General features: G+C 32.2%; 1 protein-coding gene across 2 annotated transcripts in view; it reads left to right on the top strand.

Moving 5' to 3' along the window:
- The window catches only part of Calcrl (calcitonin receptor like receptor), a 101,336-nt gene extending 81,753 nt beyond the window's left edge, over positions 1–19,583 (top strand). For both annotated transcript variants that reach the window (XM_026389065.2, XM_026389064.2), the window contains 6 exons: positions 2,176–2,329; positions 3,351–3,411; positions 3,491–3,557; positions 9,940–10,158; positions 10,315–10,356; positions 16,638–19,583. In XM_026389065.2, coding sequence (XP_026244850.2) covers positions 2,176–2,329; positions 3,351–3,411; positions 3,491–3,557; positions 9,940–10,158; positions 10,315–10,356; positions 16,638–16,850 — 756 coding nt within the window. In that variant the 3' untranslated portion in view covers positions 16,851–19,583. The remainder of the gene's footprint in view (positions 1–2,175; positions 2,330–3,350; positions 3,412–3,490; positions 3,558–9,939; positions 10,159–10,314; positions 10,357–16,637) is intronic.
- Positions 19,584–20,378: the final 795 nt, after the last annotated feature.

The following is a 20,378-nucleotide window of genomic DNA, read 5'->3' as shown; positions in this document are numbered from 1 at the left end:
TATGCAAGCTATGTGCCTGTGCATGTGTATTTTAATTAAAATATACTCAATGATGACATATAAATTCAATTTTTATGCTTACCTAATTTCATAATGTTTGTAGTTTTTACTATAATTTTGGATATGGATTTTTTTTGTGTGTGTGTATGTGTATGTAATGTAGTGTCATTGTGTGTGGGTGTGTGTTTTAACATTATCTAGGTACTGAAATCAGATAAGGAAAGGGATTTTCACTCAATGGGTCAATAAACAACACTCTCGTATGTGTTTTATGTGTGTTTTTAGGGTAATTTCCAAAGTTCTAAAATTCCCTTCATTGTTTGCTCATGTGCATCCGGATTGTTTAATCTTGTGTATGTTCCACCCTAAAATCACTGGGTTAGGAAACTCACTGGGGTAAAATTAGCAATATAAAAAACTGGCTAACATCCTGTCATTTTAGAATGAACTTCTCTAGGACAGGAGATTAAGAGTTTTGTCACAGAGTTGTAAAGCAAATTTCTAAACCTTGTATGTTTGTTACAAAAAATGTTTTGTTTAATACACGAAACACAAATTACAGTCTAATTATTTTAATATCTTCTTGGTAAAATGTATTATTTATTTATATCATCAATGCCATGTGTAGCAATGTATTTTTCTAAAACATGTTCTAAATTCTTATCCAAATAGTTTATAGATTAACATTTTGTTGAAATCAAGAAGCCCAATTTAAAATGATTGTGCTGTATATATGTAGTAAGAATTGTAATGCATTAGACTGTCATTTATTTTTTTAAACTCAATAAAAAGAACATATATAAAAAGAACATTAATATAACATTCACTTCTATTGTATTACATGTATGTTAATGCAAATTTGTTTACTTTGACAAACAAATATCTAAATAAAAAATAAAATAAAATGAATATCTAAAAATCATAGAGATAAAAGTTTGAAGCTGAGGTACATTGTTTCTATAGATATAGTTGAATAACTCCCTTTTATCTTTGAGAAGACTTTAACACACTATTATATTTCACATAAAGCTGCACTATTTAAAATTTGATGTCATGCATTCTGCACATATACTTAATAAAGAAATGGGTTTTATATATTTATTTGACAGGTAATATGCTGTACAATAGTAAAATTGGAATTATAAGAACCATGTTTAGAAGGTAGTTTTGATTGAGGTTATGTGTATTAGCAAAGCATTTTACTTTTCCTCTACTCAGTCTTTTATTAATAAAATATGTGCCTGGGGATAATGCCTACCTCACCAAATTGTTACAAGGATTAAATAAAACAAGATATGTAAAAATATTTTAAGCTAATTCCTATGTAAATGTTACTATTACTAGTCTATGACACCCAATATTTATTTTCCACTACTTTTCATTTTAACTTTGTTTGTAAAGAAAGATTTTTATTTCAAGAACAATGATAGTTTTCCCTTAATATTCATTGAATTTAAGACTGGAAATCAGAGTTTATATGGATAATTAATTTGCCATATATTGCTGTGGGAAGTTTAAGTTTATTCCTTTCATCAAGGGAGTAAACTCTCTCTTATGCTTTTGTGTTTTCATTATCCAATATTTGAACCTCCCTCTTCCTGTTTCTGTAAGACTAGAGGAGGGAAAGTGGAAACCTCAGGAAAAGAGGAAGAGAAACCATATTTTTTTCTTCTTCATGCCCACACTAAGCTTTCATATTTTGTGTTTGGATAAGGTAGTCAATTACCTCACTAGAGTATTATTTAATAAGTATTTTCACTAATAGCATGCAACATTTAGATACTTTTAATAGATTGTTTTTAACATTCTTAATTTTTTTCTGACAGAATGCAACAATTGAGAAATTCATAATTAAAATAGATGTAAAGTACATGTGAAATATTTACACTTATAATGACATAGTAACTAGAGTGCATTATGGAAACACAAATCCATGAATGAAGTGATTTGGAGTTTAAAGAATTTTCTGAGAGACATACCATTACATATCTTCAGAGTCTGTGGCTAAAAAATTTAGAAGCACCATAAGTATAAAGACTAGCATTTACAAATCTTAATCATTAACATGTGAAATTTGTGTGAAGAGCAGAAACTCTCATGTTTCCTAAAATAGAGTATTGCTTTACATGTTGATTCACAAATAAAGACAGAAAGATCATTTCCCTCTTCCCACAGGTTAGTTGTAAAGTGTCTCAGTTTATCCACCTTTACCTGATGGGCTGCAACTACTTCTGGATGCTCTGTGAAGGCATTTACCTGCACACACTCATTGTGGTGGCTGTGTTTGCTGAGAAGCAGCACTTGATGTGGTATTATTTTCTTGGCTGGGGTAAGTGCCCCTACATACATCTGCTGATTCAACTGTTTAAAATAAATTTGAGAGGTGTAAGGATTTTTTTTTGTAATAACAATATAATTTAATATACCAGTGAATAGTTTAGGTTGACTGAATATATAGTGACTAAAAAGTAAAATGAGAATCATGAATTAGGGATCTGGTCTCTTCCTGGTGTCAATAAATGAATAAAGCCATGAAAAAAAAATGTGTTTTCCACATAAACTCTTGACATGGAATTGTTCCCAAAGCAAAGCAGTGGCATACTCTGGTGTATTTCAAAATGTAGCTGAAATATTTAAAAATGTATAAAATGCACAAACTGAATTCAACAAGACTAGTTTCCCAAAACATGAGTAAAATAACTTTTCCTTATTTACCATCTGTTTAGATCAAGGTAAGGAATAGATACCGCTATAAAGAGGTTTGTGTATACATAAACACAATTTTTAGAACATTCTAGATACCTTTATCAAGCATTTCTTCATCTGATTTTGTAAAGCTATGATTTAGAAGGTTAAAACCATGCAAAATTGCTGGTATAAAACATTTTTCTTCCTTCTTTTCAACAGAAAATGACTTACTATTAGTCTGTCTCTAATAGTAGATATTCTTGTCAGGCTCATATTTTCCCATTTTTGATTGTATACCAAATATTAGCCAATTTCATCTCTTAGACAATATATAAATACTGGATTTCTTCTAGGCTTTGGCATTCAAGCAGCACATTTATGGACTTAAGCTCTGAGGTCCACCAACTCAAAATGACTTATATTAGAAGAAAATTTACACCTACATACACACAAACACAAAAATAAAAATACATAAAAGTACATTGTACTTATTGCTTGACCATACAGGTAATATTTACTCAATAAACATATAGTGTTCAGGTTTTTTTGTTTTTTTGTTTTGCTCCAAGAATATCTCTGACTTTCATACTTTATGACTATTTTAGGAGTTGCATCTATAAAGAAAACTGCCTATTTTTAATTTTGTTCTCTTGTATCTGTAGGATTTCCACTGATTCCTGCCTGCATACATGCCATTGCCAGAAGCTTATATTACAATGACAAGTAAGAGACTCTCTACAGTTTCTATTAGAGTTAAATGAAACATAAATCTTCAACATAACATCTTTATTTTTTCCCTTAGTTGCTGGATCAGTTCTGACACACATCTCCTTTACATTATCCATGGTCCAATTTGTGCTGCTTTACTGGTACGTAATTAAGGTTTTCTTTATCTCAACACTGCTCATATTTGTGAATCTTCTGGCTGTGTTACATTCTTCAGGGTCTCCATTGTCAGAAATGGAAATGATGTCCTCACGGTGCTTAACTGATTAGGGTCCACTGGAGTCCTTCTATTTGAGGTGTGGGCAATAAAGGCCACACCTTTTTATAAGGGATGGCAATGTAACAAGGACCAAGCAGGAAGTAGATATCACAGCTAGACATAATGAGGGGACAGAGTGTGTTAGTGGAGTTGGACAAGTGCTGGGAAGAGTTACAGGACCAATGCTGGCCTTGGTTTCAGGAAAAATCCAGCATAAAACCATAGCATCAATGAGAAGGAGCAACAGAAGAAATACTGAAGCTTCTCCCTCCTTCCATAGTCTCATCTTTTTTTGACCAAATACAGCCAATGTCAGAGGGCAATAAAGTACAAATGAAGATATCATCCCCAGATGTAAAATCCTAGGGCAAGAGAGAAGATGGGTCTGATTAATTAGGAGGGCAACTAAGAAAATATCATTCTCAAAAGTATATAATAATTAAGAGGGTAAATTCTGATAACTAATTGCCTGGGTTTAAATTTCACTTGTACCTGTATTTGCTGTGTGACCTTAGGCAATTAAACTAATCATTCTGTGCCTCAAGTCTGTCATTCTAAGAAATGCAAAAATGGTGACTTTTATAGCAACAACTAACTGTCTGAAAATGAGCAAAAACAGAAGAAATCCCATTTGTTATATGTATAAGCACACATACACATGCATGGAAACAAATAATGAAGAAATTAAAGATCTCTAATGAAAATTATAAAACTGATAAATAAATCATAGAGGACGCACACACTATTGAAAGATGTCCCATATTCATGGATATTTACAGCCAAATGATTTTCTACAAAAGTTCCAGGAACATAAATTGGAGAAATGACAGTTTCATCAACAAACAGAGATGGGAAAAATATATACACAAATGCAGAAGAATTAAACTAGACCCCTATCTCTCACCATATGCAAAACTCAACTAAATGTATATTGAAGACCTAAATGTAAAACTCAAAGCTTTGAAATGCTTATAAAAAATATGGAAAACACTTCAAGATATATATCTTGAAGTGTTTTCCATATTTTATATATATATATATATATATATATATATATGAATAAGCAACAAAAGCAAAACTACACAAATAGGATTACATCTAAGAACCTTTGCATGTCAAATAAAGCAATTGATAATTTAAATGCAGAAGAATTAAACTAGACCCCTATCTCTCACCATATGCAAAACTCAACTAAATGTATATTGAAGACCTAAATGTAAAACTCAAAGCTTTGAAATGCTTATAAAAATATGGAAAACACTTCAAATACATACATATATATATATATATGTATGTATCTTGAAGTGTTTTCCATATTTTATATACATATATATATATATATGTATATATGAATAAGCAACAAAAGCAAAACTACACAAATAGGATTACATCTAAGAACCTTTGCATGTCAAATAAAGCAATTGATAATTTAAAAGACAACCTACAGGATGGGAGAAAATGCTTGCAAACTATTCATCTCATACAGGATTAATATCCAAGACATATAAAAACTCTAATAACTCAGTAGAAAAAATACAAGTCTAATTTAAAAGAGGGCAAAGTATCTGAATAGATATTCCTCCAAAGAAGATATACAAAGGCTAGTGAGCATTGAATAAAAAAATTTAACATCACTAATCATCAGGGAAATGAAAATCAAAATGACAGTTAGACATCATCTCACCCTAGTAAGAATGACTATCATCCAAAATACAAAAAATAACAAATGTTGATAAAGACGTGGACAAAAGAGGTTCTCATACACTGTTGGTACCATATGGAAAAGAATATGGAGGTTTCTCAAAAAACTGAAGGTAGAATTACCATATGATTTGGCAGTTATACTTTTGGGCATATATTCAAATAAAATGAAATCATTGTGCTATACCTGCACACTCATGGCATTTGCATACATAATAGCCAAAATACAAAATCAATCAAATTGTTTCCCACAGATGAATGGATAAAAAATAATGTAACATATGTTCACAACTGAAAACTCTTCAGCCATAAAAGGATGAAATCCTGTCTTTTGCAGCAACTCGGATAGTACAGAAGATGCTAAGTGAAATAAACCAGGCACAGGAAAACAAATACTATATGTTCTCACTCATTAGTGGGAAATAAAAAGTTGATCCCACAGAAGCAGAGAGTAGAATGGCTTGTAGGGGTGAGTAGGGGCAACAGTGGGAGGGTGGATATCAAAATATAGAGGAAGGAAAGCAGTTCTCATGTTCTATTCACCATAGGTTATCAAGAGTCTATAGCAATTATTACACACCTAAAAATAAGTAGGAAAGAGTTTGGAGGTTTCCAACACATAGAAATGATGATATTTCAAAAACTCAAAATGTTAATTACTCTGATTTTGTCATTACATGTTTTCAAATTATGATAATGTGCCGTAATCAAATGTACAAATATTAATTATCAATTTAAAAATAACAACAAATAGTGATTTTTACAGGTTTTAGAAGTAAGTATTAAATGTGTTAATGTATAAAATATGCTTAGCCTGACATGTAGAAAGCACATACCAAGTGTCAAATTCTGGGTTTGTGCCTTGTCCCACAAGACAGTCAGTTAAAAATCCAACACATTTTTTTTTTAATATTCTTTAAGAAAATCTCAAAGGCAGGTCTACTTCCTTTTCTTGCACCCTCCACATGCTAGGGACATGCATGACACACTGTGTTGAAGTGTACTCTGGACTGCCTGGCTTTGTATTCTTTGTACTCAAAGAGCCAGCTCTGCATCTTGGCTCCCTTGCTGGCTGTGTATCTCAAGGCAAGTTCTGCTTTGTTTTGTTTTTAACCTCTCAGGGACTTTGTTTCCTCATCTATAATGAGGGAATAAGGAGCATACTTCACAGGGTCTTGCAAGGATTAAATAAGATACTTCCTCTAAGTGATTAGAACAATGCCCCAAATACAATAAACTGGGGGGAAAAAAAAAAAAACACTTCAAAAAGTTTCTTCATTGTAATTTCTACATGTTATCATGGTTCTGTTCTTGCATTGAATTGTCTGTTCTAAGCAGAGCTCAAAGAAATTAAATGGGTTGTTAGGGCCACCCATGAGTTTCTAGAACAAATACAAGAAAACATTTTATTCCAGAGATCTGACTGTACAGAGAATTATGTGATCCAAACTCCTAAACCGGAGAGATTTGAGAAGTTAAAACACCTAGCAAATACAAAATGTAATAACAGCTAACCCAATCCTCAGAAAATCCTGTTCACATCAACTTCAGGAGAGAATAGATGGCATTGCCATGGTAAAATTTAAGAATATAGCCCATCAGGCTGCTTAGTAAGAGAGGAAGTGAAAATTCACTCTATTTGCACAACATTTTTGCATCTTATTGGCCTAAAACAAGATTAGGAGCCTGTTTTTCTACCCGGTTTAAATTATCCTGCCCTGGTTTAAACTGCAGGGCCCCCCACTGGTTCTGCCAATTCCAAGGTTCCTGGGCGGGGCTCTAAGTAATTGTTCATATGGCCTAATGTCTTTGTACAACTTTTATAAATAACATATTTTAACCACAATCAGTTTCTTTCCATTCAGACTTCCTCTATCACATTTCCCTTGAGCAGGGTGGTATTAGAGTGATTGCAACACTTTCAGATCCTGCCAAGGGGAAGCTGAGAGAGGATACGTTTAATTTGAGTTCACTGGGAGATATGTAGGTCACTTCAGGGCATAGTTAAGGAATTGCTGGCCATCCTTGTATGAGAGTGGCTTCCAGGAACCTTCTATAGACACTGCGCAGATTCACTCTGCATTCTTCCATGACCCTGAGGTGGTTTGCTAATATGAAAATGTCTTGTTTCTATCTTGCTCTTGAACTTTATGGGTATCAAAGTAGAAACAGGCTTCTCTTTATAACTAGGTTGGTTCCAAGTTGGATAAAATTCAGAAACAGTTCATCTGAAATTTGAAATTCTTGTTCCATTTTTGTTCATAATACATAGAAATATTTACAGAAAATAAAATAGGATATGATAATTATGTGGAAATGGTGTGGAGAACAATGTCCAATTCACTTTAACAAAACTCTTCACAAAGTCGCTAATATAAAGATTAACTCCACTGTCAATTCTCATTTCTAGTTTCATGTTTTAAATAAAGACTTGTCACTTAAGAGAAGTCTTGGTGTTTAAAAAGCTTTTGTGGAGCCCAATTGTAATATTTCTACTGTGTTTTTTTTTTAACAATTTATGAATGTATTTATTAAGATTATAAAATATTCTGCAATTTATAAGCAGATAAAGGACATTGTTACCTTTTCTTCTTTGGATTAATAGTGATTTCTTTTTGGTTGAAACTTTCAAATATCAACGAATGCTTGGAAGGGGCTGTAGGAGGAGGAATAGAACAGCTGGCTTGACAATTTGTCATGTTTCATTGTTACACCTGTTCAAATGGCTTACTCTGCTTTTGTCTTTATTCTGCCTTGTGTCTTTTCCTGTGTTTTTGAACATATTCCTTTTCACAGATGTGTCATCACCAGGATTCTAGTGAGCTGTGTACTTTTGAAGCATATATTGCCATTGAAGTGTCCCATGGCATAGAATATGTTTATGCCTGATTATTTTTGTCACAGCTGTCTTAAATTAGCAAATGCTATGCTATTCTTTTCCATACTAAATGAGAGATTACTGTTATTTTTCTTATTTTTTTAAATTAAGGTACATGGATATAAATTATATATTGGTCTATATTTTCAAAGTGTAAGATTATAAAATATAGGACAGATGATTGAAATCAGGGTGAAAACAAAGACAAAAGCAAGTAGCCTCTATGAGGCTTTTCTGAAATTCATATTCAGAATCCTATGAAAGGTATAAAGAGTAGAGGAAAAGGACAAAAGTAAACAGTATTGACTTGAGTGAGTAAAAGAAAGAATGTGATATTGGAGCAGGGATTCTTTCCTGAGTTATCTTATATTATCAAAGTTTTATGTCTCCCTTTCAAAGGGAGTGTTGTCTCTTGGGGAAGTTACTGAGGCGTAGGAAATAGTAAATATGCAATTACAGAAAGCAACTTTAGAAAGTCTCATGGGATGCCAAGCGCTCTTGTTTCTAGGATGAGCTGGGGCTCATGATGTGGCTTCCGATCATGACGTGGTCTCTGCATGATGCAGTCTCCGCATAAGGATAAAGAAGACAATATAGCACTATCTTGGAGTGTTGTTTTAATAATTAGTGTTATGAAAGAATGTTATAAAGATTATTATTATAAAAATAAAGGAAATAAACTAAAAATCTGAAAATTGTTATTATGGTGTATATTTGGAAAATAGATAAATAACATGGACACTGATAAACAGGTGACATTTATAAAAATTAACTCTTGGCCAGGTGTGGTGGCGCACACATGTAATCCCAGAGACTCAGAAGGGGCAGAAGGATCACAATTTTAAAGCCAGCCTCAGCAAATTAGTGAGGCCCTAAGCAACTTATTGTGAGCCTATCTCAAAATAAAAAATTTAAACAAAGGACTAGGGATGTGACTCAGGGGTTAAGTGCCCCTGAGTTCAATCACCAGTACAAAAAGAAAGAAAGAAAGAAAGAAAGAAAGAAAGAAAGAAAGAAAGAAAGAAAGAAAGAAAGAAAGAAAGAAAGAAAGAAAGAAAGGAAGGAAGGAAGGAAGGAAGGAAGGAAGGAAGGAAGGAAGGAAGGAAGGAAGGAAGGAAGGAAGGAAAGAACATCTGTTAAAATAATTTCTCATTTAATTGAAAATGTTAAAAACCTTTAGTTTTTGGATCACAGAAAAATCCAAAAGCACTGCATCAGAAAATAAGCTAGGAAAAAACACTCAAATATTTCACAATGGAATGTGTTCCAAAATGATTCTATCGTTATGCTTTCAAATATAATTGATGAAAATCGATGTACTTATAAATCACATTTTGAGAAATCACAAATTAATATCAATCTATTATGTTGTAAATATTTTTGTTGTTGTTGTTGTTGTTTGTTTTTCAGTACTAGGGATTGAACCACTGGGTGCTCTAACACTAAGCTAAAACCCCAGCCTTTTTATTTATTTTTTTCTTTCATTTTGAGACAGATTTTTTCTAAGTTGCCCAGGATGGTCTTAAACTTGCCATCCTCCCTTCCTTAGCCTCGATGAGAGCTGGGATTACAGACATGTGCCACCCTGCCCAGCTAATATTGTAAATATTGTAAGATTTATAAAATTGGAGCACCAATAATGCTTCTCTATATTAAATATTAAAATAGTGCCATTTTGTTTTTTTAGGTGAATCTTTTCTTCCTATTAAATATTGTACGTGTGCTCATCACCAAGTTAAAAGTTACACACCAGGCAGAGTCCAATCTCTACATGAAAGCTGTGAGAGCTACTCTCATCCTGGTGCCATTGCTTGGCATTGAATTTGTTCTTATTCCCTGGAGACCTGAAGGAAGGATTGCTGAGGAGGTATTTGACTACATCATTCACATCCTTATGCACTTCCAGGTATGGCATTCAACATCAGTAAGCAGTTTGAGAAATTTGTTGTTAAATTTGAATATAGCTTTGGTTTCATTGTTGACTGCTAATGGGTCAAGTTAGTTATAAATACATGTATCTTTTTCATTGGGATTCAAATAGAGTTCTATTTTTCTCTTACAGGGTCTTTTGGTCTCTACAATTTTCTGCTTTTTCAATGGAGAGGTATGTCAGTTGGTTTTATTCCTGTTGTCATTTGATATGTATTTTCCTTAAAAATAAGATAGAATTATAAATTCCCTAAGAACAATTATTTCAAATTCCATTTCTATCAGAGAAAAGAGCTATAATATTTATTATTGTAAGTGAAAACTTCCTCCTCAAGACATATTGGAGAAAAGTCAACCACACTTTAAAATACTTCATCAGTGACTTTTATTCATCTAGTTTTCTGACCTACCAACAGATCCTATTAATTCTGGACTTTGCCTCAGGTATGATGTGAGGTGATACTTAACTTCATAGAAGATGGACTATAACAAGAGAGAGAATCCTTTTTTTTTTTTTTTTTTTTTTTGCCATTCCCTGCCCTCACACCCTGACCTATTTCACAGTGTAGCTTTTGGAAAAAGCTTTAAAGTGGATACAAAAAGATGTAAACAAACTAAACTCTCAGTTGTACAAGGGAAAGGTGCAGTGGTTGGGAAATTTAGAATAGAATTCTGTAATTGCTATAATCCATAACATGGCAATGTATTCTGAATACTTCCAGATTTTTATCTATGGCTTTCTTACTTGGGAGTTTGAGAATTTAAAATCTGGTACTATATTACATACATATGGATATTGTTGTAACTCAGTGGTTCCAGCTTTAGTTTTTCATATGTTTCTAATCTACTTGACAAATTTTAACCTGTAGGATTTTGGCAAACTCGAGTACACTTTAGAAATCCAAATAGTAACTGAATGAGAAGTGGACAGTTGGTAACTGGGAAGCTTATCATAAAGCTTCAGATGGGGAACCAGATGGCATTAACCTTATGAGAATCAGTCCTAAAACACAAATCAGCATTGGAAATCATGGTACATATCATAGAAAATCATGAAATATTGTTTTGCCTGGCTTAAATAATATTTTATATATTTCTCTTGGCAAATAATGCAATTCATTGCTTATAAATTAAAAATTAAAATATATTGTAATTTCAAAATATACATGTTTAGTGTGTATATCTATACTACTAATAATGGTATGTGGAATGTCAGCACATATTAAGTGATAAACTTCCATGATTCTGACACACTGAAAACAAGATGTTGCTATTTTCTCAAAGTCAATGAGAAGTATGGATGGAACACTATCAGGATAAACAGATACATAATTTGTTTTGAAAATAAGATTCATAAAGTCTTTGTTATGTACCTCTGTAAATGTACTAGAGTACATATGGAGCTAGACAGTCCTCTATGCTGTCAATATAGGATGTAACATTTAGATAGAGATGAGAATGATCTGGACACATGCCAAAGAATGTGCATGAAATACAAAAGGTCTACCTCTGTTCCTACAGAAGCAGATTTTATTTTTATAATGTGTAATTTTTAAATAATCACTAGCAAAATATTTGGTGATAGGAGACAATATAGAATAAACACAGCGATGCATTAAAAACCCAATGGCTGCTATATTTTGGGAAATGCTCCAAATTTGGGAGTAGGTGTTTAATCTTTATTAAAGGGAAGTAAAAACAAGTTCTTTCTACATTAATTTCACAAGGATTAATGTAAACTAGGGCATGTAAAGATTTTTGTGCAATGTTCCACCATCACTAAATCCTTAGTATATTATAGATCCCTTAAAAGGTTTGTCAAACAACTTATTTTCAAAAATACATGTACAAATGGCAACATTCATCATATTGGAATCAGAATCTCAGATTGGCTCTTTTATTTAGAAAAGGTGCCCAGAGAATATCAAAACTAATGCTCCACACTCCTGTTACACTTTATCTGTATAAGCAAAAGAGACACAGGCCCTTGATCTTCTGCCATATCCTAAAATTGAGAACACTTTGGCATTGGAAAATTATAATAATAATAAGCCTTTGAACCAGGTTCTTGCCAAATCCTTTGGTTCTTCACAACATCTCTAATATCTGTCCCTTTTTCTTTATCTCTGGAGATACAATCCCTGTTTGAGTATGATTCATCTCTCATCTTAAGAAATACTATAATCCCTCCTTTTTATCTCCTTGCCTCTAAGTTTTTCCCACTTTCATAACATGAAGAAATAGTGCCAAATCCACTTTGTCTGGTTCCAACTATGTCATGTTCTTAAAACCAATCTACTCAGGCTTAGTTTCTTTCTTGCTTTCCACATTAGGTCCAGTGGTTTGCCTTTAGCCTAAAATTGTTGGCTTTTTTTTTTCTTCCACCTTTTATTTATTTTTAGCCAACATCTTCCTATTGGTATTTCTCAATAGTTAAACAACAGTGGCTTTACAAGTGCTCTGTCCTCTTTCCTCTCATCCGTAGTCCACACAGACAAAAATGTGCACTATTAACGTGAATGAGAGACTGGCCATCAGAAGGATATATTTAACAACAATGGAAGGTAGATTTTTTTTTAAAGTGAACAAAAATATTTTCTGAGAACAACTGAACTCACGTTTTATAATGAGAACAAGTAGATTTCTGTGTGAAGCTCTATTAAAATTTTTAACTGATTTAGATTAAGGAGCAGAGATTTAGATCCTTATCAGGTATTAATTAACAAGCACATAAGGTTGTGATGTTATATTCTACATATTTGACTAAATTACTTGTATGATGCTAATAAATAAAACAACAAAAACATACTCAAACCTTTAATAACACTTCATTTAAGTTTATGAGTGGCCACTTTAATGTTCTGTTGAGCCAGTGTGATCTTGTATTAGAGGAAGCAGATAAAAATGTAACATCCTAATAGAGAATAATATAAACAAACAGAAGACTGCAAGGCTTCTAATTAGGTTTATTTTTAACTTCAGTAAATAAAAACCCATACTTCAGGACACTGACCTTCCATGGTTTTTGTGATAATTTAGTTGCAAAGAAGAAATAGAAGGATGGCCTTTATCAAATATATTTCAAGGCAAAACATGCAAATATTTCAAAAGCTATCTTGTCTTTTAGAATTGAATTTAAGCTTTCCTTTTGGGGGCTCGCAGCTAATATATTTCTTGTGGTCAGCTTCTCAAATTTATGTAGAATCTTTTCTGCAAAAGTGTGCTCTACTTTCTTTCCACCTGAAGCTATATTTCTGTATTCAGTCAGTCCAACAATAACAGTAAATTGAGGAGGAATTTATTACATATAAGAAGAATCATAATAAAAATAATTTTTATCTGCTATCTGTTATGGGTTAGATATGAAGTGTCCCCCAAAAGCTCATATGTTAAACAATTCTAGAACTTTCAGAAGTTGACTGATGGGTTATGAGAGTCTTAATCTAATCAGTGCATTAATCCAGTTGGATGAATTTATTGGGTGGAAACCATTGGCTGTGGCTCTGGGATATATATTTTGTCCTTGGTGAGCCCAGTATGCTCTCTCTCTGCTTCCTGATACCATGTCCTAAGCTGATTTCATATACCACACCCTTCTTCCATGATATGCTGCCTTACCTTTCATCCAAAGCCATGGACTGAGATCTCTTAAACCATGAATTTTTCCTCATATACATTGATCTTCTCAGGCCTTTTGGTTAGAGCAGAGAAAAAGTTGACTAAAACATCATCAGAAATATTTAGAGAGTCAAAATTATTTTTTTTTGTTTGAAATCTCTGTTTCTTTATCTAAAATGCACAATCTAAAACTATCGCTGCATCCTGCACACCAAGGGATCAGTAAACTGAATGGAGATGTGAACTGGCTGAGAAATTAAAAGTCTGAAATAATTAATAAGAATTAAAAGACAAAAGATACAGAAAAATAGTTTCACAGCAGGGACCCAGTGGATGGAACAGGCTCTGAGTCTGTTCCCTAACAATAATTGGGGTTCCACATGCTTTATTTATAGGGAAGCACATCAAAGAAATTTATTGTGAGAAAAAGATTTTTGAGGTAAATAAGAAGAAAGAGGCTGTGAGACCAATTGGCCTGAATGGAGACTTATCACTTGTGCATTAATTGAAGAATTAAATAATTCCTGCCTCCTCCAGGCAACTAGCCACTGGAGGATATTTGGGCGCTCTGATACCTCTTTCCACCTCCAGGGAGTTTTATTTGAACCTAGGGCTGTCTGAACCAATACATTCTGCAGTATCTCAGAATTCTTTTTGAGCAGGACTTGTTAAGGCAAGTCTAAGTGGTCTGAGATCGGTGAGATGACACTGAGAGTTCTCCAAGGGGCACACCTCTGCTTACACATGGCTCAGACAAGCCCACAATTCATTCATAAAACTATTCCATTTGTCATTTGATTATGTTCTTGAAGATATTAAATATAACAGATATTATTTTTAAGATTTCTTGATTCAAATTTTTCTTTGGAGGATTTAGAATGACTAAACCAAGAGCAAAGTATCATTGTTTTTTGCAAGACCAAAACATTTATTGTCTAAAAATGCTTGTGTTTTCAAAGCACATTTACCTGAAAATGAATTATTTCCTCAGTTTTGTTTATCATATAGAAAGAAATGAGCTTGAAAGTCTTTGTTACTGAACTTTGTAATAACATAACTTTGAAACCCAAGTTACAGCATTTGACTTATAATTTCTAAATCACAGAAGCTAAATGGAAATTTTAATAACTCATTTTGAATTCTAACTATAGAAATTGTTCACTCTGAATTTGATGCTTCCTTTTTATTTTCTACATTCTAAAACATAAAGGGACAGTACAACTTTGTGTTCATTTTAAGTGACAGAATATAGGAGACTTTAACAGGACTCTGAAGATATACTGGCAATCCCTATTTGCTACAGAATGTAATTTTGAGAAGGAAATACAATGAAATACATTTATAAAGATTTAATAATTATTTGCGTATAGGAATATAGTCAATAGAAAGTTGAGGAACCATATATAAGGAGAATATAAAGAGAATTGAAACAGTTACTGAATAAGTATGTTAATAGTATGTGAATTACTGGAAAATTATTTTAATATGCTCAGAGTTCCTTTGAGGAAATAGTCACAGGGTTAATGACCTGTAGAGAGCTTGGAGAAGACCAAACAATGCACACTTAAGGTAAAAGTAGATAGGGACAGAAGGATTGGGCTACTAACCTTGAAGCAGGATACCCCAAGCCAATCTACACACATATCAGTCCTGGAATGTCCAGTTTATCAAGTTCAAGGTGTATTTCAATATTCTTATTTGGGCCCACTGACTTAATATGAGGAATACTGGCCACACTTGGTGGTGAACATTTATAATCACAGAGACTCAGGAGGCTAAAGCAGGAGAATAGCAAGATCAAGGCCAGCCTTAGCAACTTACTGAAAATCTGTCTCAAAATAATAAATAAAAAAGAACTGTGGATGTAGTTCAGTATTAGAGTGCCCCTAGGTTCAATCCCAGTACCAAATACACACACACACACACACACATATACACTTTTAGGGTCTTAATGTAAACTAAAACACAAAATCACTGTATGTGACCCATCTAGACTCAATCTCTAGCTCAAATCAGAAAATAAATGTCACTAAATTAAAAATTCACTCATGGAAAGGAGGTTCCAAATACACAGAAGTGCAGAAGTAAAATTCCTAAACTTTTTTTCAAAGTATTCATCCCATCTACAACTATCTGTCCAATACTTTTCATTCTTCTAGGAAGTAAGCTCCATGAGAAATGAATACCCTGCTCTTTCATTTTCAGAGTGTAGCCCAATTTCTGGCATATGGTAATCATTAAATAAAAGATTGCTATTTTTTATATTTATTATATCTTATGTTTTATTTGATGGCAATAAATATGTAACAATTATTAATAATTCAAAGACAAGGCATGAAATAAAAATATTAGAGAAGTATTAAAATGTAATAACAATGTTTCTTAATGTCAACACAATTTACTTAATTTTTATTTATTTATTTTTTTCATTAGTTCTTTTTTTTTTAAGAGAGAATGAGAGAGGGAGGGAGGAAGAGAGAGAGAGAGAGAGAGAGAGAGAGAGAGAGAGAGAGAGAGAGAGAATTTTAATATTTATTTTTTAGTTATTGGCTGACACAACATCTTTATTTGTATGTGGTGCTGAGAATCGAACCTGGGCCGCATGCATGCCAGGCGAGCTCGCTACCACTTGAGCCACATCCCCAACCCCTTAATTTTTAATTAAATAAGAAAATGAAGCAATATTATTCAGTAACATCAATGTTTTTTCAAGAACAACTTTTCTACATTATATTTTATTATTATATTCTATATTATATTTAAAACATTTTGCTATGTTTTAAATATAATATCTTCACTTCAATTAATGGATTTCTCTTGTTTCTTTTTGATTGATAGGTTCAAGCAATTCTGAGAAGAAACTGGAATCAATACAAAATCCAATTTGGAAACAGCTTTTCCCACTCAGATGCTCTCCGTAGTGCATCCTACACAGTGTCCACAATCAGTGATAGTCATGAATGTCCTAGTGAACACTTAAATGGAAAAAGCATCCATGATATTGAAAATGTTGTCTTGAAACCAGAAAAATTAAGTGATATAGTTATATGAAAATAGAGGCATCATTGTCTGATTCATGCTAATCTTAACTCAAGGATTTGGACCTGTGATTTTACAGCAGAAGACTTCAATATTAAATGAATTTCTCTAATGCCATAAAGACAGCCTTCAACTTAAAGAAGAATTGTGTTGATAAATTTTTGACACCTAGCTCTATGTGGGGAAGAAGGCCCTGATTTATAAAGTTTGCCAGTAAATACTTTGACTATGGCAGATTTCAAACTACCAACTTGACATCACTGAATGTGGAACTGGGAAAAATGATAAGCACAGTTGACTCTCATGAGCTGATGTGGATCAGCTGCAGCACATCACTGCAAGAACTGACAGATGAGTAAGACCAAAGGTTCACGTACACATTGGGTATAACATTACTCTCGTCACCTAAGGAGACCTAGCTAAGTTTTCCACACTTTGAAGAGAAAGTTAGTTTTTACGTGTTGGCTGTTTAAAATCTTAATCCCAGTGTCACAGGTGTAGTTGATTTTTGCTTACCCAGAAAGCATTCTAACCCTTTTTTTGTAATACCTTTTCAAATGGACCAGACAGAGTTAATTATCCCTGTTGGCTTACCTTCTTCTCCCTATGAAAAGTAACAGAGTTTCTATGAGCTATTCATTTTCTGATACATCACGATTATATTCTATGGCATGTCCTCTTTTGAGACTTAGTGAACAGGCTGCATGATATGTGATCCTACTTCTGTATCATTAGGGAGACATCCTGGTTAATGCTATAAAACACCTAGCAGCTACTTCCTGCTTTGCTATAGGAGTGGGAGGGAATCAGTTTCCCTGAATCTGTAAATAGAAATCTTTGCCCCTTCCATTTCTACTGTGTAGACAAATTAGCAATCATTTTAGATGAAGGAAATCAATGAAGGATTTCTTATTATCTTGGAAGTTTGTAAAAAAAAAAAAAAGGATTGTTGTGAAAAATGAGCTTGTAAATACTCCAGTATTTTATTTTATAGTCTCAAATACCCACTACCTAGGTAATTTTTTAAAAGTAGATACATAATGCAACAATGTATACATGTTAATATCTGATACTGTGTCTGGGCTGACTTTATAATAAAATAGAGTCTGGTATTCTATATTTGGTAAATATTTTAAGGACAACCAGATACCAGCATCAGAAATTTGAGAGCAAAAAATAAAACAGAAACATCTATGGTAAATATAAAATATTTATTTTAAAAATGAAAGACCATTATCTTATTGACATATTAGTTTTTGTAATTCATACCCTAATAGTGGGTGTGCTTGACATATTTTCCTTCCATTTCGATGATGAACTCATATTATAATCTAGAAATTTTCAACAACTACTGTAATAAATGCCAATTTACTCTCCGTATGGGTTTTACCACATTAAAGTACTATTTTACTGACTTATACTATATGATTAAATATGGGTTTGGAAATGTCCCAGATTATTAAAGAAAACAAACTAGAGGAAGATATATATAACAATGTTTTATTAGGGAACAATTGTCAGACATTTTTTCAATAATTAAATTAAGATGGTAGGAAAATTTGCTAATGAATTAAACTGACATTTAAATGGGATTCAGTTTTTCTAATGTTATTTTCACAGGAATCTCCAAAGAACAACAATGACTTCAATTAGTGAACATCAATTTTAGGACAAGTTTTTATGTGGTGTGTTTTTTAAGTGTGTCAACTTTAGATGGATTGAAATAATGATTTATTCATCATAAGTTGTTTCTTAAGCCATCAATAATGTTGAATTCTGAAGTCATTTGAAATTGTCAAGGAAAATTCTCTAAATTAGTAAGAATTTATGTATTAAATGGTCTGGTAAATGCATTTATAATTTATCTATGCATGTAAAGGTATCATTAAGTTAGTTTCAAATTTACAAATTTCATAGCAAGCTGTTATAAAAAGGAACGCAGGCTGTTCTGAACTTTCAACTGCCTAAATTATACAAAATTTCCACTTAATAAATTCAATTTTAGCTATTTATTGTCAAAGACACAGATTCATGTCTTTTGCAGACAATGTCCATGTATTTCAGCATTCTTCTAGACAATCTGTCAGTTTCAACCATACGTGGCAGTAGAAATGTTGAATTGTCAGAGAGCATGTTAAAATGATATTGTAATTTTGAAGTATTTTTATTGTGCTTTGATCTTATTTAGTGTGGATGAGATTGAGATTTCTTTTATTGCCAAGGTTCATCTGATATACAGTGCTCAGATGTACCAGTCAATCTGTGATTAATCAGTATTAGTTTTATACTCAAATATTTTAAGATTAATATTTTTAAATAATAGATTTCTCTAAAGATGAACTGCTAATTAAGATCTTTGTATCTTACTTGTAAAGAAAAATAATTCTGATATTTTTAAGAAGAAAGCTTCTTTGGTATACAAAAACTAATTTGGGGAATTTCTAGCTTTTAAAACATAGATCTGACATTTTCCTGCAATTGTGAAAGTCATATTTTAATTTTCTAAAAATTCTATTTTGTCATTTTTTTTCAAAAGTTGTTTTCTAGTGAATTCATTACAAAACATCCAATCTGAAATTTATTGTTTGTTCAAATGTAACCTAATGTACATGGAATTTCTGGTTGTAGTGCTATATGTATTGATCATAAATTTTAATGTGAATTTAATTTCTCTTGGTTTTAATCTGCTAATAGAAACATCTGTAAAAATATTCAAGGTATTAAGATCAATTAAAACAACTCATGTTATACCTACTTAAAATGTCTCTGTCTTAACTTTATGAAAATATTAAAGTTACCAGTTAAAGTTGAGTTTCACTCATATGTAATAGAGTGCTAAATAATTCAATTTCTAAAAATAAATTTTAGAGTGATCAATGGAATACTTTTTAAAATCAATAGATATATCTCTATTACACTCCTTAAGGTCTTCAATAAACTAGTAAGTGAATTTAATAAACCAATTCAGAAAAAGTTATCAATTTATTCTCAAGTTAAGAAAATACAAATGAACTATAATTTATACAAATTCTTTCTTATGCCCATAGGAAGGGGAAAGATGCCCAAAATAGGAAAATGTGTTGGAAATTGTCTCCTTTCTCCACTATATTCCACTATGTGGTTTTGTATTTAACACTAGAAAAGAAGAAAAAGAATTATTAAAAGATTTTTTAAATTAAGAAGGCATAGTCATAATTTTCACAAATGGAAAAAAAAGTATGAGGACTTTTGTTTAACTCATTAATAAATGATGAAACCAGTAACAAGTTACAATCTTTTGAAGGACAATTCAAATTATCATATATATTTGAGAATTTTTAAAATGCTGCAATGAACTTATAAATAAATGCAAAACTGCTCTATTAGTTATTTTTACTGAATAATTTCTATTTCTGTGATCAAGAGTAATATACATTTTTATCAGTTTTATGCAATTAACATATTAGTAAAATAGCTCAAAATAATCAAAGGTAGGTATAACTCAGGAGGGCACACCAGTAAGCATTAGAAAAAACACTTTAATAACTCATATATAAGTAA

This window comes from Urocitellus parryii, chromosome 1 (assembly GCF_045843805.1).
Source record: "Urocitellus parryii isolate mUroPar1 chromosome 1, mUroPar1.hap1, whole genome shotgun sequence".
Classification (NCBI taxonomy): Eukaryota; Metazoa; Chordata; class Mammalia; order Rodentia; family Sciuridae; genus Urocitellus; species Urocitellus parryii.
This window is presented reverse-complemented; position numbering and strand designations above follow the sequence as displayed.